Below are 13,740 nucleotides of genomic sequence, written 5' to 3' on the forward strand. Positions count from 1 at the left end.
TTGCCTCATCTTATTAAAAAGGACATAATGCTACTTCTATAAGAGAAAGGATGGAATAGTGGATGGAGAACTGGCTTCAAACTGAGGAAAACCTGGATTCAGATCCCACCTGGGATGCAAATTGGCTAGAGAACCCTGGGCAAGTCACATAACCCTCTGTGTTCCAGGAAATGCTCTAAGATGTAAAGAAAGTGGAGTTTTCTTATTCAGGAATACCCTTTAGTAATGAAACCTATCCCAGTCCCTAATAATACTTGTACTAACCAGTAAAGAGGAAGCTTGGTGGCTCAGTAGATAGAACACTAGGCATGAAAGACTAGAGTTCAAATCCCATCCCAGACACTTACTAGCTGTGTGACCCTGAGAAAGTCTCTAAATCTCTCTCTTTTGCCTCAGTTTCTTCATCTGTAAAATAAGGAGAATAGTAGCATCTATCTCCCAAAGTCATTATAAGGATAAAATGAATAGAAATTTGTAAAACACTTTGTAAACCTTAAAGAGCTATGTAAAAGCTAGCATTATTCACTGGGGCAGTTAGGTGGTACAGTGGATAGTGTCAGGCTGGGAGTGAGAAAGACTCCTCTTCCTGAGTTCAAATCTGGCCTCAAGCATTTACTAACTATGTGACCCTGAGCAATTCACTTCACCCTGTTTGCCTCAGTTTCCTCATCTGTAAAATGAGCTGGAGAAGAAATGGTAAACCATTTCAGTATCTTTGCCGAGAAAATCTCAAATGGGGTCACAAAGAGCCAGACTTGACTGAAAGGCCTGAACAAAGCACTACTTACTACTTAATAGGAATATAAGGGAAATGTATATTGATATATCAATGATTTCTGATGGTGTCCAACTGGAATGTTCCACTTCCAATGCCAGTGGAAAGTCTCAAACCTTTTGTAACTTAGAGTCTTAGAGAGTTGGCATGTTAACATAGCTTATAAATACTCAGTTTTCCTGACTCCACGTCTAGTTTCCTATTCATTGCGTGAGCCTGGCTCTCTGAGGTATATCTAGGTATGTTTAAAGGGGGGGGAGGATTAACTGGAAGTGGGCCTGTTGAGAGGGTAGATGGATCCAGAATCCTCAAACCAAGAGAGAGATAGAATATTCCTCCCCATCATCATATCTCTATGATGTGTTCCACCCCTCACCCATATAACACCTTGCCTGTCAAGTTCCTCTCTATTAAGTCCAACCTGGAAAAATGCCTGGTTGTCTCTTCCTAGACAGGTCCTGGGGGACCTGCTGCCCTGCATCCCCACCTCCCATGCTCATCAGTCCTGGTTCCCTGGTTTGGGAGGTGGGTATAGATTTTGCCAATCTTTCCCTGTCTCAGACACAGATATGGAGGGAGCACAGAGATGGTAGGGCCCCTGCTGGAGGGCACAGACTGATCCGAAATGAGCTCAGACACAGCTTCGTTTCCCTCCAGGTCCTGAATCTTTTCCTTGCCCTGCTCCTGAGCTCCTTCAGTGCCGACAGCCTGGCAGCCTCTGACGACGATGGAGAGATGAACAACCTTCAAATTGCCATTGCTCGCATCTCCTGGGGCATTGATTATGCCAAAGCCTTCTTCCTGGCCCTCTTACATGGTCGGATCCTGACTCCTGGAGACATGAAGCAGGCGTCCAAGAAGGCTGAGGAGGAGGAGGGTGGAGAAGAGGAGAAGAAGGAGCAACCACAACAGGAAGAGGAAGAGTTAAAGAAGGACAATCACATCCTGAACCACATTGATGTGGTGGAATGCCCGCCAACTAGTATTGAACTTGACCACATGAACTTTATCAACAACCCATACTTGACAGTGCAGGTGCCCATCGCTTCTGAGGAGTCTGACCTAGAGATGCCCACAGAAGAGGAAACAGACACATTTTCTGAGGCTGAAGAGATTAAGGTGAGCACCCCACTGCACCCCAGACTCTGTTCCCATAACAAGCACGAAATCGTGCAGTTTGAGAGTTGAAAGAGACCTCGTAACCATCGAGTTCAAATCAGACACAAAGGAATCCCCTTTATAATATACATTTCAAGGGCCCATACAAACTTTTCTTGGAGCCCTACAAGGAAGGGGAACCCAGCACCTCTCAAAGCAGGAAGTTTTCTCTGACATTGAGCCTAAATTTCCATCTTGGCAGCTTCCACCTACTGATCTTCTGCTTTGTAGGGCAGGGGTGGGGAACATGCAGCCTCAAGGTCAGATGGGACCCTCTAGTTCCTCAATTGCAACTCTTTGACTGAATCCAAATGATTGAGGATTTAGAGGGCCACATCTCTACTCTGCTGTAGGGCCAAAGGCAACAAACGGAATCCCTCTAACACAGGACTGAAAACTCTTCTTGTCCCCCCTAACATGCTTATGTCCTTAACCAGAAACTCACATCATTCTTCACCATGTTAGTTGTCCTCCTCTGAACACTCTCCATATTAATCAATGTAATTCTTGAACTATGGTAGCCAGAAATGAATGCAATACTGAAAATGAGGTCTGATGGGAACAGTACTGTGGGACTATCTCCTCCTTTTGTCCCCAGAAGTTATTCCTTTCAGAGTAGCCTGAGTTCACATTAGTTTTTGGTTTTTGTCTTTGCTCTTAATACCTTTGAAATAGTAATATTTTTTAAAACTATCATATTTATTAATACTTTCTTCTACTTACTAATGCACTGGGCTTATGAACTGAAAATACTCAATAATGATATTACAATAACAGTCTATATACCTATATACTTTCTTTTTTCTTTTCATATTAGTTTTTAACTTGTCACAGCACATTGCTGATTCATATTGAGCTTGCAGTCAACTAAGACACCCAGATCTTTTTCTAGCAAGCTGCTGCTAACTATGCCTCCCTCATCTTGCACTTGTGAAGTTGACTTTTTATACCTTTTTTTTCATTTATCTCCATTTATCCCAACCTATTTTTGTTCCATTTGCATTTCCAGTGTAAACGCCATTCCCCTTGGCAGAGAAAACAGAAGCAAAATAACTAAACAACTCTGCCTGCTTTTCATTGTGAGTTATCACTATCCCATTTCATGTACCACAAGGTCCTGTATCTTCTTTGGTGCTCCTTTTTCTCCCTATTAGCTTTAATTAAAAAAAAAATATTGCTGTCCTTAGCTTTCCTAGTTAGTCCCAGTTCATTCTAAACTTTCACCCTCCTGACACTATTTTTATATAACTTTGCCAATTCATATATTAATCTCTTATTACCTGACCTTTCTTCCATCTTCAGTGATTTTTTAAAAAAATCTAAATTGGATGATGAGTTTTTTGTGTGTCTCATAATTTGTTATTGTTTAGTTATCTTCAATTAATCGTGACCCCTTCTGGGGTTTTCTTGGCAAAGATACTGGAGTGGTTTGCCATTTCACTCTCTAGCTATTCTACAGATAAGGAAACTGAGGCAAGCAAGGTTAAGTGGCTTGCTCAGGGTCATATAGCTAGAAATGTATAAGGCTGTATTTGAATTCATAAAAATGAACCTTCTTGACTAGAGATCCAAAGCTCTACCCACTGTGCTGCTTAGCTACTCCATCCTCATAATTATCTTTAGACAAATCCTATTTTTCTTCCTCACTGGAATTGCTTCCCTTTATGTCTTCAGGATTTCATTCTTGAGTAGATCCAATCTCTCCTGAGCTGACTTCACCAAAAGAGTGTTAACCCATGCAATCCTATCTAACCTTCCTCTGAATGCTTTGAAATCTGATTTCCCCAAATCCAAGGCTTATTTAGGATCATATCTGGGTTTTATCTCCTCTGTCACAGTCTCTAGGAAGGAGTACTCACTTCCCTCTAGAATTCCCATCATTTCTACCTTAGTTCCTTTACTTAATAGTGAATGAGAATCAGATCCAAAATATAATTTCCCTTTGTTGGTTCTTCAACATTTTAAAAGATGAAAATATCACCAAAGCAAATCAGGAAGTTATCAGCTGCTCTGCTTTTGGGAGAGAAAGAAAGACAGAAAGAGAGAGAGAGAGAGAGAGAGAGAGAATGAAACATGAACAAATGTTCGGATAGTTGAAGTTTCCCTTCAAGTGCCCCATCTGTTTTAGGCTTCTGATCTGTTTCCCGAACTCCTCATCTATATTTTCAGTCTATACAAGTGATCTGTAGTATAACCCAATGACAAAAATAATAAGTATTTCTCCATTATTAACTTTCACCCAAACATTATTCACCATATTTTCTGCTCTGATTCCTGAATTTCTTCACACAAGTAAACCATATTAATATATGATGCTAACCCACCTCATCCTATTCCACTTTTACCTCTTTTGTATGTGGTGAACTCATTCAGAGCCACATACCAGTCATGAGTTACATCCCACCATAACTGAGTGATACCTAAGAGATTAAATTTGCTTTTTTTGTGTTAGGACCCCTCACTCATCTTGCTTGTTGTCTAACCATTGGTCATTTCTGTATAGACATTTGAGGCCAAGTGTTTTACTCCTGGCTCCTTTCTCAGATTTCATCTTGTGAACTTCTAGATATCTTATTACCATTCTTATCTGAGATATCTAGATAGCATAGTGAATAGAATGCTAGGACAAGAGTCAGGGAGACCTGAGTTCAAATCCAGCTTCAGACATTTAATTAGCTGTGAGACTGTGAGCAAGTCACTAAATCTTAGTTTCCTCAACTATAAAATGGGGATAATAGTAGCACCTACCTTACAAGGTTGTTGTGAAAATAAAAGTGATAATATTTGTAAAAAAAAAAAAAAAAAAAGGAGGGAGCTTAACACAGTGCCTGGCGTATAGTAAACCCTATATAAATGTTTATTCCATCCCCTTCTCTCCTTCTTTCCACACTGTAGCTATTCTCTATGGTATTGAGCTTGGGAGATATAAATAGAAAGTCTTTTCTATCCCTTTTAGTTTATGACCTTTTTGATTAGATAATCAAAATATTAATAGCTACTCAGAAAGTCAACATAGCATGGTAGAAAGTGGGCTGATTTTGGAGTCAAGAAGACCTAAGTTCAGATTCTGCCTCTGAAACACCCTGGACGCATCACTCAACCTCTTTGGTGCCCCCAAACAAATATCTAAATCTGTAAGGGTTTGTTTCTTTTATTTGTTTCTGAAACTGATTGTAGCAGGCTGGGAGTACAGTTACCACTCACAGCCCAGTCCCAGTCCTGATTGACATGGGTGCTTTGACCTTCTCTGTTGTTGACCCAAGCCAATCTGACCCTTCTTAGGCAGCCTGGTGGCTTGCCCTCCATTCCCACCTGTGCTCTCAGGGACTCACCATATTGGTGCCAGGCTGAGTACTCAGAGGCTCAGAACTCCACTATTCAATCAGTCCTCCCCAGTAGCAGGAATTATAGGCATACTTCATTCTGGGTTCTTAAATCTATATTGGCAAAGGGAATTTCTAAATCAGGAGTTTCCCCCATGGATGAAACTCTATAGATCCATAGGGGGCAAACAAATGAAAATCAAGGCAAATTTATGTGTTTTTTAAGGTTTGGGGGACAGCTAGATGGCGCAGTGGATAGAGCACCTGCCCTGAAGTCAGGAGGACCTGAGTTAAAAATCCACCTTCACACTAGCTGTGTGACCTTGGGCAAGTCAGTTAACCTCAATCGCCTCAAAAAAAAAAAAAAAAAGCTTTCTAAGGTTCACTTAAATTTTCCTAACAGTCTTGAAATATCTAGTCCTCTCTTTTTTCAGTGTCTGAGCCCTGATTCACACCATGACACCCCACCCCCATTGACTCAAGATGTTCCCTCTACTCCAACTTTTCTTCTGTCTGCCCCTCCTCACCCCAACCCCCAGTCATTATTATGACTTTCTGGATCTGCCAAAACCTTTGTCTTTGTAAAGGGGTCTGGATTCCCTGAGAGCACTGAATCCTTTTCCTTACTAACTTTCTGTGTGTCTTTCGCTGATAACCTCTAGGCTTTTTCCCACACTGTGTTCAACCCCTCAACCACACATGTAAAAACAAGAACTGAATGTTGCCAGCTCAGTGTGTCATATATATATATATATCTGGTATAGGTTTTGCTAGCTTGAAACAGCTCACCAGGAGATGGTGCTGTTGAACCATATCACAGTATCTAGATAGGGAGCATTCCTGTAGAGTACGGCAAAGTGTTGCAGTATCTTTGTCAAGAAAACCCCAAATGGGATCATAAAAAGTCAACACAACTCAACAACTCACTCTCAAGACCACTAGGCCAAGGATTCTTCCCTTTGTGTGTGTGTGGGGGGAATGGGGGGAGTTGGGGTATCATGAACCTCATTGTCAGTCTGGTAGATCTTTTCTCATCATTTTTTTAAGTAATTGGAGGAATGACCAATTTCAGTTAGGGGTTAGTAAAAAGATTCCATTTTTCCCTCATCCACCTTCAGTGATAACTAGATATGTTATAACTAGTACTGGAAGGGCCTCCCTAAGTCTCTAAGGTTTGGGGTAAGAGTTCAAGGAACTGGGGAAAGGCCTTAGAAATGGAAACAGAGGAATATGTCTCTGGGGAAAACTTATTCCAGGAAAGCAGAAATGACGTTGGCTGGGATCTCTTTATCCCCCATTCCCCTGACATCCTTTAGCCGGAGGAGCCCAGTCAAGTCAAATCAAGAAGCATTTGTTAAACATCTACCACGTGCCAGGCACATGGCTAAACAGAGGGTACAAACAAAGACAAAAACTATTCTTTACTGTCAAGGAGCTCACAATCTAAGGGTGGAGACCGCAAGCAAGCAACTATATACAAACCAACAATATACAGGATAAATTTGGAAAAATGACAGGGGGAAGACAGTAGCACACAGGGGATCAGGAAAGGCTTCTTGCAAAAGGTAAGATTTTAGCTGGAACCTGAAGGGATCTGGGGAAGTCAAAAGATGGAGAGAAGGAGAGAATGCCAGGCAAGAGGGGACAGCCAGGGAAAAGGCATACCCTGACTGTTGGCTCACCATCACTCTGCACCTTGGGCTCTATGAGGTGCTAGAAATTCCTACTTTGGCTCAATAGGAGCCATCCTCTCTCATATTGTCTGACCTCTGGCAAATCATTTAGGCGTTGTGAGATTGGGTAAAGAACACTGGAGTTGAATAAGGAAGGGCCTAGGTTTGAAGCCTTGCTCTGATACAAATGAGTTGTGTGATCATAAATAAGTCACTTCCCTGCTGAGCACCAGGTTCCTCGTCTTTAAAATAAATACCTGTAGTACCTAACTGGCAGGGTTGTTGTCAAGCGCTTACTGTGCGCCAAGCACCATGCAAAGTAATTTACAAATATTCTCTTATTTGTTCTTCACAACAACTCTGGAAAGTAGGTGTTATTATTATCCCCATTTTACAGTTGAAGGAACTGAGCCACACTGAAGTTAAGTGACTTGCCCAGGGTCACACAGTAAGTGTCTGAGGCTAGATCTGAACTCAGGTCTTTCTGACTCCAGGGCCAGGACCTCTTAACTGCCTCTTTATGAGGATCAAATGTGACAATTTTTGTTAAGTTCTATAAAATTGTCAATTAATTTTCTTATTATTCTCACTATGAAGGGAAGCCAGTTCAGACTAGGGCTGGCCTTCTTAAGGGAGCTGGAAATCCTCTATTCAGTTTCTAGCTACTATTCTAATCAAGGCAGCTAGGTGATGCAGTAGATGGAGCACCAGTGCAGGAATCAGGAGGACCTGAGTTCAAATCTCACCTCAGATACATGACACTCACTAGCTGTGTGACCTTGGGCAAGTCACAACCCCAATTGCCTCATCCTGGGTCATTTCCAGTCATCCTGATGAATATCTAGTCACTGGATTCTGATGGCTCTGGAGGAGAAGTGAGGCTGGTGACCTGCACAGCCCTCCCTCACTCAAAACAAAGGCAAGTGCAAGTCATGTCATTATTTCTCTGATGGCATGATCTTCTTGGGCAACGAAGGACAAACACACTATTCAAATCAAAAAGGATTTATTTAACACCTACTATATGTTACGCAATGTGCTAAGCTCTGGGGATGCAAAAAAAAGGAAAACATAAAGGAAATATGCTGGCATTTGTTGGGTTGGATCCATATGACCTTTGCCTTGAAAGTTCTGGAAAATGTGATACCAATCCACTGGAAGGCCAAATTTCAGCTGGACTAGCTGGTGATGATGATCATTTGTATAGCTGGCATTTATATGGCATGTTAAAAGTTGCAAATTGCTTTGCATACATTATTTCATTTGCTCTCCACCACGGCTCTTTGAGAAAAGTCCTTACAGGCATTATTACCCCCATTTTACAGGTGAGGAAATTGAGATTTAGAGAAGTGACTTCCCCATGGCCAAGTAAGTGTCCAAAGCACTCTTTGCATGACGATCAGTCAGTAAACATTTATTGACGGCCTACTATGTGCCAGGCATTGTGCTAAGGACCCCTGAACCTTGGTCCGGAGCTCAAAACCCTTTTCCTCCATGCTCTGCATTTTTCCAGGGATAACCTTCCCTGGACACTCAAAGATAGAGAGCTCTGAGGATAAGGAGCTGGGGTAGGGAGGATTTGGGAATCTGACTCTGAAAAACATCAGAGGCTGTCCTAGTCCGGGAAAGAAATATAAACTGCTTCAGCGCCTCCTCCACCCCCCTACTTCTTGCTTAAGGGATCAAATTCCTATTGGGTTTAAACTTGAGGCCATTGGCTCAGAAATATTTTCCATCCTGCCTGGACACATTTTGCCAAACAGAAACTGAGGGTTAGGCCTCAGGTTGGGAAGAAGGGTTGAATCTTGGGTCTGTGGAGCTCAGGCTTTTCCTCCTGGTCTCTCATCTTCCCCTCACCTGGGAGCCCCTTGACATGTCCCTCTCTGCTCACTAAGCTATCCCCCCACTGGCTACTCCCTGGTCTTCCTACTCTCTGGCCCATCCCAAAAATTCCCTTAACTTCTCAATGAATTACTCGTAATTCCTCAATAATTCCCTCTCCCTGTTTCTCTACTTCCCCAATCCTCCTTCCATCCCCACATATATTTCATTGATCTACCTCCTTAACTTCCAGGCACTTTCAGTTCCTTCCTCATACCCATTATAGACTGAGAGCTAGAAAGGGACCTTGGAGATTCAACAGTGGTTAGAGCACTGGGTCCAGAGTCAGGAAGCACTGAGTTCAGATCTAGCCTCACTTCCTAGCTATGTCACCCTGGTCAAATCACCTAACTGCTGCCTGCCTCAGTTTCTTCAATTGTAAAATGAGGACCATAATAGCACCTGTATCCCAGGGTTGTTGTGAGAATAAAATGAGCTATTTATAAAGTGCTTAGTATGGTACCTGACCAGTAGGAGGTGCTTGGTGAATGCTTGGTTTTTTTCCATTCTGTATGACCCTGAGCAAATTACTTAACCTCTCTCTCAGCCAAAGTTTCATCATCTGTAAAATGAGGACAATAATAGCACATACCTCACTGGGTTGTTGTGAGGATCAGATGTGAAAGTGCTATATTAATGCAAGAAAGCTGTTATTTTGTCCAACCCATCCATTTTACAGAGGAGGAAACTGAGGCCCAGAGAGACTAGGTGGCTTGCCTAGGGTCACACAGGAAGTGTTCCGAGGTAGGATTTGAACTCATCTTCCCAATTCCAAGTCTAGCACTCCATCCACTACTTCAGGCAGCTTTTCTCCATCCCCTCCCTCCTATTCTACCCTCCCCAACTCCAGCCTTCCCCCATTCCTGTCTGGGTCTGGGTCCCTTATGGAGTCCCAGTAGCTAGGGGTCACTGGTCCCCTCTGGTCCCCTGCAGAAGCCACCACCCCCCAAGTATGATGGGAACTCCTCGGTAGGCAGCACTGCTGACTACAAACCACCTGAGGAAGAAGAGCAGCCCCAGGAAGAGGAGAATACTGAAGGGGAGCTCCCTGAGGAGTGTTTCACTGAGGGTGAGAAACTTTGGGCCCCTGGGGGCCAAGGCCACCCCCACCCCCTATTTCACAAAAGACAGCACCCTGGCCATGACCAACACTGGAGACCTTGTGTTGAGAGCTGTGAGGAAGGAGAGGTCTCACCGCCAACCCCCCAGGCCCTCAACCCATGCCACTCCCCCAGTGAGGAACCCAAGAATCCAAAGGAGTCTTTCGCCTCATCTGCTAGTCACCCTGTCTAAATCCTGACTCACCATGGGCCTGCCTCCAAGTCCTTTCTTAGAACGAATTTAAATCCAGCCTGCCAAAATTGAATTCTACTCCTGCCCAGTTTGGTGGGTGTTAAAGGACATGTCAGTGGAAAGAAGCCATACTTCCCCATGGAGACAGGAGGTAGTGAGATGCATCTCCCTCCTTCCTTGAGTCTTGGCTCATCAAGGGTGGAATAAGTGGGAGTGGGGCAACGGGGTTAGAAAGTTCAATGGGGAGGTTGGGGACAAAGAGAAATATAGAGGCCACTTCCCTTTCAGGTGAGAAGGGAAGAGCCTCCCTTTGAAGTTCCATGGGTATGGATGGGACTGAGGGGAGAGGGGTGTATGACAAAGGAGGAGATTTGAGTCTTGCTTAAGACTTGTGACAGACCCTCATGGTGTAGTGATTCTCTCTCTCTCTGCCTAGTAATCCTTCTTTCCTCACAGCCTGTGTAAAGAGATTCCCTTTCCTCTATGTTGACATCACCTCGGATCGGGGGAAAATATGGTGGAACCTTCGAAAGGCCTGCTTCAGGATGGTGGAACACAACTGGTTTGAGACATTCATTGTGTTCATGATCCTACTCAGCAGTGGGGCCTTGGTGAGTGCCATCTGCTGACCCAATTCTTCTTCTACCATCCTCCTAGGGCTCCTTTCTAGGGCCCAACCAAAAGGGAAGACACTGTGTCTACACTGTTCAAACCAAGGTGCATAGGTCCCTTGTGGTTGCTCACAGCAACAGAAACAAGTATCCTAAGTGATCCAAATGTAGTTTCTTTTTGATTTATTATTATTAATATATAAAGTGTAATTATATGATTTAATATAATAATAATAGCTAGAATTTATATATCATTTTAAAGTGTGTAAAGCACTTTACATAGGTTGTAGCGTTTGATTCTCACAACAACCCTGGGAGATAGGTACTATTATTATTCCTATTTTCCAAATGAGAAAACTGAGTACCAGAGACACTGTGACTTATCCAGGGTCATACAGTTAATAAATCTTCACGGTGGGATTTGAACTCAATTCTGTCTGACTCTGTCCACTGTACCACCTACTATATCATTTTTGGCTATGGGAATTTAAAAGAGGTTTCAAACATTTTTTATATGTTATGGGCCTCTTTGCTTTGGCAATCTAGTGAAGTCTATGGACTTCTTCTCGGTGTTTTTAAATACATTAAATAAAATACATAGGATTCCAAAGGAAATCAATTATATTGAATAAAATATAAAAATATTTTCCCCATCCAAATTCATAGACCCTCTGAAATCTATCCACTGGGCATTTTGGGGTCTCATGAACCCCAGTGTAAGAACTCTTGTTTTATAGGGTTGATTATTTTAAATAGATTGGAGTCCCTTATTCTACTTGATGCTTTATCTGCAATTTCTGACTGTTGGGAATGAGAGGAGGTGGGGGAAGAGCGTGTTTCCTAGGTCACTGGGGGAAGCCAGATTAGGATTTAATGTATCACTTAGATGCCATCTGCTGTACTAGGACATTTCTAATCTCCCTAGTTGTCAGTGATTTCTACCTCTTGAATTATTTGGTATTGCTTTTTATTTATTTATCTATATGAATATGATAAATGTTCCCCCTCTCCATCCCCCCCGCCCCCAGAAAATATTAGCTTCAAGGATAGATACCATTTCATTCCTGTTTTTATATCTCCATGGACTAGAACTGGACATCCTATAGAATGAGTGCTTAGTAAATAAATGTTTGATGAATTGAATTAAAATCTAACATCAGCTCCTTTTTTTTGATGTATTGCCAATCTTGCTGAATTTTCTTCTGTTAAAAAAAAAAATCTTTGTCATGGGGCCAGCTATCTGAGAGAGAGAAAGAAAGATATGGGAAAAATCCAAGTGATATAAAAGCAAAAGATATCAATAAAAATCTTTTTAAAAAAATAAATATTGCTGTCCATAATCCACAAAGATGAATAGTAGGATTTGCTGGGGCTTTTTAAAAGTCCCTTAGGGGAGCTTTCTTACCTCTTGCAGGGTAGGGAATTTAGAAATACTGCTAGGATCACATACCTTAGTAACCCTGCATCTGGTGGTCCATAACTCCTGTCCATGACATATCGGCTGAGGGCTGAATGATTCTACCCATGCAGTTAACTGGTCAGATTCTAGCTGGGTACTGTTTTCTGGGGAATGGTGATATCATTTAAGGGTAGAGCTAACAGCTAGGTGGAACAGTGGATAGAGTTCTGGAACTGGAGTCAGGAGGACTCATCTTCCTGAGTTCTAATCTAGACTTAGACACTTACTAGCTGAGTGACCCTGAGCAAGTCACTTCACTTGTTTACCTCAGTTTCCTCATCTATAAAATGAGCTAGAGAAGAAAATGGCAAACCATTCCAGTGTCTTTGCCATAAAAACCCCAGATGGGGTCTTGAAGAGTCAGACATGACTAAAAAACAACTAAAGAAGACTTAAGACCAACTCCCTCCTTCATCTCTCCCAACGTTGCTGCTAGGTGCACATCTCTCCATCCTTCCGTCCCTCCAGCTGTGTTCATGGCTCTCTGTCCCTCCTCTAGGCATTTGAAGACATCTACATTGAGCAACGGAAGGTGATTCGGACAATCCTAGAGTATGCAGACAAGGTCTTCTCCTATGTATTCGTCTTGGAAATGCTGCTCAAGTGGGTGGCTTACGGCTTTAAGGTGTATTTCACCAACGCCTGGTGCTGGCTTGACTTCCTCATTGTAGATGTGAGTCACCATGCTGGGAGTCAGTGTCGCTGGGCTCCCTTCAAAGATGGGGTGGGAGGGCAGTGGGAATGCCTGAGGGCCCAGCATCCCAACCAGGACTGTTCTTTTCAGTTTATGGATGCAACAAGCTTTTATTAAATTCCTACTGTATACTAGGCAAGACAAAAATGAATACAGTTTCTGTTCTCAAAGACTTTGCATTCTAATGGAATATGTAGCCTAGCCTTCAAAATAAGGAGATGTCAGAGTCTGGTATATGCCCAAGGGAAAGATTCCAAAGAAACTTAAGCTGGTCAAAGAAGACATTAGATAGACTTTGGGTGGAAGAAATGGAAAAGAAAGTAGAAATGTGGACAACTTATAATACAATAGCTCATATTTGCATAGCCCTTTATCCTTTTCAAAGCCTTTTGCCTATTATGTCTCATCTGATCCTCATAATATTTCTATCAAGTAGGTAGGGTGGTTATTTTTACCCCTACTTTATGAATTAAGAAATTGTGTCACCAGAAAGAAAGTATCTATTAAGGGTTGGTCCTCTCGTCTTAGCAGAGATGAATGCAGTGGATAATATCCCTTAGGTGGCCATGGGGTCATAGCCCCTACCTCTGTCCCTTGACACTAGGTATCCCCCTTGCTAATCCTTCCTCTTTGGCTTCTCTCTTCAGGTCTCCATCATCAGCCTGGTAGCCAATTGGTTGGGCTACTCTGAACTTGGGCCAATCAAGTCACTCCGGACTCTTCGGGCACTCAGGCCTCTCCGGGCCCTGTCCAGATTCGAAGGCATGAGGGTGGGTGTTCTAGGAACTTGGGACTGGAAGGGAGTGAGAATCAGAGAGGAATTTGAAGCAGGGGGCAGAGAGGGAAAACCACCAAAAAGACAAGTAAAGAGTG

At 42.7% G+C, this 13,740-nt stretch overlaps 1 protein-coding gene across 1 annotated transcript in view; it reads left to right on the forward strand.

Annotated features, from left to right (window-relative positions):
* SCN4A (sodium voltage-gated channel alpha subunit 4) overlaps positions 1–13,740 on the forward strand; it is a 62,376-nt gene that overhangs the window by 33,448 nt on the left and 15,188 nt on the right. Inside the window, 5 exon segments of the mRNA XM_072645829.1 lie at positions 1,433–1,894; positions 9,744–9,879; positions 10,560–10,714; positions 12,673–12,846; positions 13,515–13,637. Coding sequence (XP_072501930.1) covers positions 1,433–1,894; positions 9,744–9,879; positions 10,560–10,714; positions 12,673–12,846; positions 13,515–13,637 — 1,050 coding nt within the window.

This window comes from Notamacropus eugenii, chromosome 2 (genome assembly GCF_028372415.1).
Source record: "Notamacropus eugenii isolate mMacEug1 chromosome 2, mMacEug1.pri_v2, whole genome shotgun sequence".
NCBI lineage: Eukaryota > Metazoa > Chordata > Mammalia > Diprotodontia > Macropodidae > Notamacropus > Notamacropus eugenii.